Source organism: Brassica oleracea, chromosome C9, assembly GCF_000695525.1.
Source record: "Brassica oleracea var. oleracea cultivar TO1000 chromosome C9, BOL, whole genome shotgun sequence".
Taxonomy (NCBI): Eukaryota; Viridiplantae; Streptophyta; class Magnoliopsida; order Brassicales; family Brassicaceae; genus Brassica; species Brassica oleracea.
The window spans coordinates 38,306,394-38,310,231 of NC_027756.1; the positions used below are offsets into that span (position 1 = coordinate 38,306,394).

General features: G+C 43.0%; 1 protein-coding gene across 1 annotated transcript; it reads left to right on the forward strand.

Moving 5' to 3' along the window:
* Positions 1-91: 91 nt before the first annotated feature.
* LOC106316897 (putative lipid-transfer protein DIR1) lies at positions 92-749 on the forward strand. Its single transcript, XM_013754760.1, has 2 exons — positions 92-473; positions 570-749. Coding segments are annotated over exons 1-2 (306 nt in total). The 5' UTR covers positions 92-168; the 3' UTR covers positions 571-749.
* Positions 750-3,838: the final 3,089 nt, after the last annotated feature.

The window sequence follows — 3,838 nt, forward strand, 5'->3', positions numbered from 1 at the left end:
TAATCAACTCTCTCACCAAAATTAACTCTTTAAATAGTGCTAAAATAAAATTAAGAGACCCATTAGGGTCTTTAGGATAAAGATGGTCTTAGATTTAAGGGTTTCACGACAGAGTTGAGAACTTGAGAGAGAGAAAGAGGGTAAAAATAAACAAAAGAAAAGACAGAAATGGGTAAGAACAACACCAAAATCCTCATCACAGCTCTTGCGATGATTGTAACCGCTTCAATGATGATTGAAGAAGCTAAGAGCGTTCGCATATGTAACGTCGGCACAAAGGACTTGAAGAAATGCCGTCCAGCTGTCACTGGAAACAACCCACCACCTCCCACTCCCCAATGCTGCCAGGTGGCCAAAGCCGCTAATCTTGAATGTCTCTGCCCGTTCCTCTCCAGGTCCGGGATTGACCCATCAAAAATCAAGGCTCTAGGAGCCAATTGTGGCATTACCAAAAATCCCTCCTGTTTGCCATGGTTATACTCAAAAGTACCATTAAAGTTATTGGAATCTGGTTGAGTAAAGAGAAAAAGTCTTACGCTGATTTTGTTTGTTCTTTCTTTAAAACGCAGATTGAAGAACTGAGCTGGAATACATGCGTACCCGTCGCAAGATTAAGTCTTTAAGTTATAATATGTCTCTTGTTGTTCTATTTGAATAAACCACCAGATTTTGCTATTATTTTCAGTCACCTTTTCTAAAAAAAAAAGAACCGTATTCTATGTATTAATGAAAAACAATAAAGTACTGCTTTTGGCTTACTCCATTGTGTTATACTTTCTTGAATATCCAAAAACTAACTCTGCATGCCTCTTCCCTGCAGAGAACCCAAAATCATAATTTAAACTGCAAATAAAAATATAGAAACTATAGTTGCATAAACGTTTGGAATTTACAATATACAAATATGCATGCATGCATCTCAAATAAATTTACAATATCACAGATTCACAAATGCCTGCAGAATATACGAAGTCAGATAAAAAAAACGTTTCTTGCGAAAGAAGCTTGACGAAATATAATGAACAGAAAGTGTGTCTTGTATTAATGTACAACGTACGGTATATATACAACAGAGGAAGTCCTAATACGCAGGAACTTAGGTAGATAACTCTAACATATGAGTATATCCATATACTTGTCATTATCTTTAACTTAACATCCTTATCTCTATACCCCTCCTCAAGCTGGAGGAGAGATGTCTTGTATCCCCAGCTTGAACAGAAGATAAGTGAAGGTAGTAGAAGGTAAAGCTTTGGTGAGAATATCAGCTGGCTGCTCTTTGGTGGAGATGTGTTCCGTAGTGATTAGTTTGTCTTGAACTGCATCCCGAACTTGATGGCAGTCATTCTCTATATGCTTTGTATGCTCATGAAAGACAGGATTCTTTGCAATGTGGATAGCTGTCTGACTATCGCAGAACATACGCATTGGACCTTTGGTAGAAATTCCAAATGCATGCAACATTCGTTTCAACCATTTTAGTTCGTGCAGTGTGTACGCCATGGAGCGATACTCTGCCTCTGCAGAAGACGCCGAGACAGTGTTTTGTTTCTTTGTCTTCCATGACACTAGTGACGTTCCGAGAAGGACGATATAAGAGCTCAGTGACCGACGAGTGATAGGGCACGCACTCCAGTCTGAATCGCAGTACGCAGTCACCCGTAATTCTGAGTCAGAACGTAACATAATACCCTGAGAAGGGCAACCCTTTAAGTAACAGACTACACGGAGAGCCGCCTCCCAATGTTCTTTAAGAGGCTTCTTCATGAACTGAGATAGGATATGGACAGCATAACATAGTTCAGGGCGAGTAAAGGTAAGAAAGATCAGGCGGCCAACCAGTCTACGGTAGGGAGCTGGATCAGTTAACGGTTTACCGTTTGCCAATGCCAGCTTATGGTTTAGTTCGATAGGAGTAGCACGCCGGTTTGCAACCAAGTAAGCCTGAGTCAGTGATGATGTCGAGTGCGTACTTGCGTTGAGACATGAAGATGCCTTCGCTGTTTCGCGCGATCTCGATGCCTAGGAAGTATTTAAGTTTGCCAAGATCTTTCATATGGAAGCATTCACAGAGGTAGTTTTTGAACTTTTGTAGAGTAGATAAGTCATTGCTGGTGATGATGAAGTCGTCAACGTACACTAGGATGTGTAGGTTGATTTTATCGCGTATGTAGGAGAAGTGAGAGTAGTCTGGTTTACTCTGGGTGAAGCCATAAGAAAGTAGAGCTTTGCTGAGTTTGGAGAACCAGCAGCGGGGAGATTGCTTGAGTCCATAGATAGATTTTCGTAGACGAGCGACTTTGGTGGGGTCTGAGCCTTGAAAACCTTGTGGAAGTTTCATGTAAACTTCTTCTTCCAAGTCTCCATGAAGAAAGGCATTATGCACATCCATTTGGTGAACCTCCCACTGTTTAGCTGCTGCAATTTCCAGAAGTACGCGAACTGTTGTTGGTTTTGCGACAGGAGCAAAGGTATCTGTGTAGTCGAGGCCCTCTCTTTGTCTATTCCCAAGTGCAACCAGTCTGGATTTGTTTCGCATTCTTTTACCATTGGCATGGGATTTTATTTTGTAGAGCCATCTGCTGCCGATCAGCTTCTTTCCTGGAGGGAGTGTTGTCACCTCCCATGTTCCATTGAGAATGTGAGCATCGTGCTCCTCCACCATGGAGTCTCGCCAAATCTCATCTTCTACAGCTTCAGCGTACGTTTTTGGTTCAACCGAGGAGGAGACTGCTGCAACAAAACCTTATGGCTAGACGAGAATTTGGCGTCAGACAGATAGTTTTCAATTGGGTATAAGGAATTACCTGAGACCGTCGTGGAGGAACCATGAGTAGAGTCAGGAAGAGCTGGAGTGTGTGTATTATTACGAGCAGAATTGATATCGTAGTTCTTGAGGAGAACTGATTGTTGACGTTGACGATGTCCACGTCCGAGTAGTTCAGGTAGACCAGGGGATGTTGGTTCAGTAAGTAGTTCAGTAGTTGTGGTGGTTGCTCCAGGAGATAATGGTGATGTAGGGGGTGAAGATGGTGGTAGCGTAGCATAGGAATTGGTAGTAGTATCTTTCTGGACCTCAGGTGTAACTGGGTAACACAGAGGTTTCAGGTTCTGGAGATGATGTAGTAGGCACAGATGGCACGGGTGGAGGAGTGGTGATAGTGGGTAGTGTGTGTGGTAGGATCGAATCATCAGTCGTGAGTGCAGGTTGAGGCATGGTAGGTGAGTTGTGCTGCTGTAGGGGTAAGCCAGGGAATTGATCTTCGAAGAACACCACATCACGGCTTGTGAAAAGAACGTTTTCCTCGAGATCATATACATTCCAGGCCTTCTTACCATATGGATAGCCAAGGAACATGCATTTTCTACTCCGGGCTGCGAACTTATCTGAGCTGCGAGGCCGTTTTTGAGCATAGCACAGACATCCAAACACTCGGAGAGTGTCATATTTCAGAGGATTGCCGTGGAGTAATTCGTAAGGTGTTCGTCCGTTTAACAATCGTGTAGGGGTACGGTTTATTAAGTGAGCAGCTGTGAGAATGCTTTGGCCCCAAAACGTCACAGGTAGTTGAGCTTGAAAGAGACAGGCCCGAGCTACGTTGAGTATATGGCGATGTTTTCTCTCCACATGGCCATTTTGCTGTGGTGTGTCAACAGATGAGGTTTGATGATGGATCCCTCCTGTCGAAAGTATGATTTAAGTACCATAAACTCTTTTCCATTATCTGTTCGAAACGTTTTGACATGTCGACCAAATTGTCTTACACTCATGGCACAAAAGTTTTTGAGTAGAGTTGCGGTTTCTGATTTCTCGAGCATTAGATGAACCCATACTGCC

Bases quoted from the DNA above. Each gene is read 5' to 3' on its own strand.
- LOC106316897 (XM_013754760.1), top strand. From the start codon at position 169: ATGGGTAAGAACAACACCAAAATCCTCATCACAGCTCTTGCGATGATT.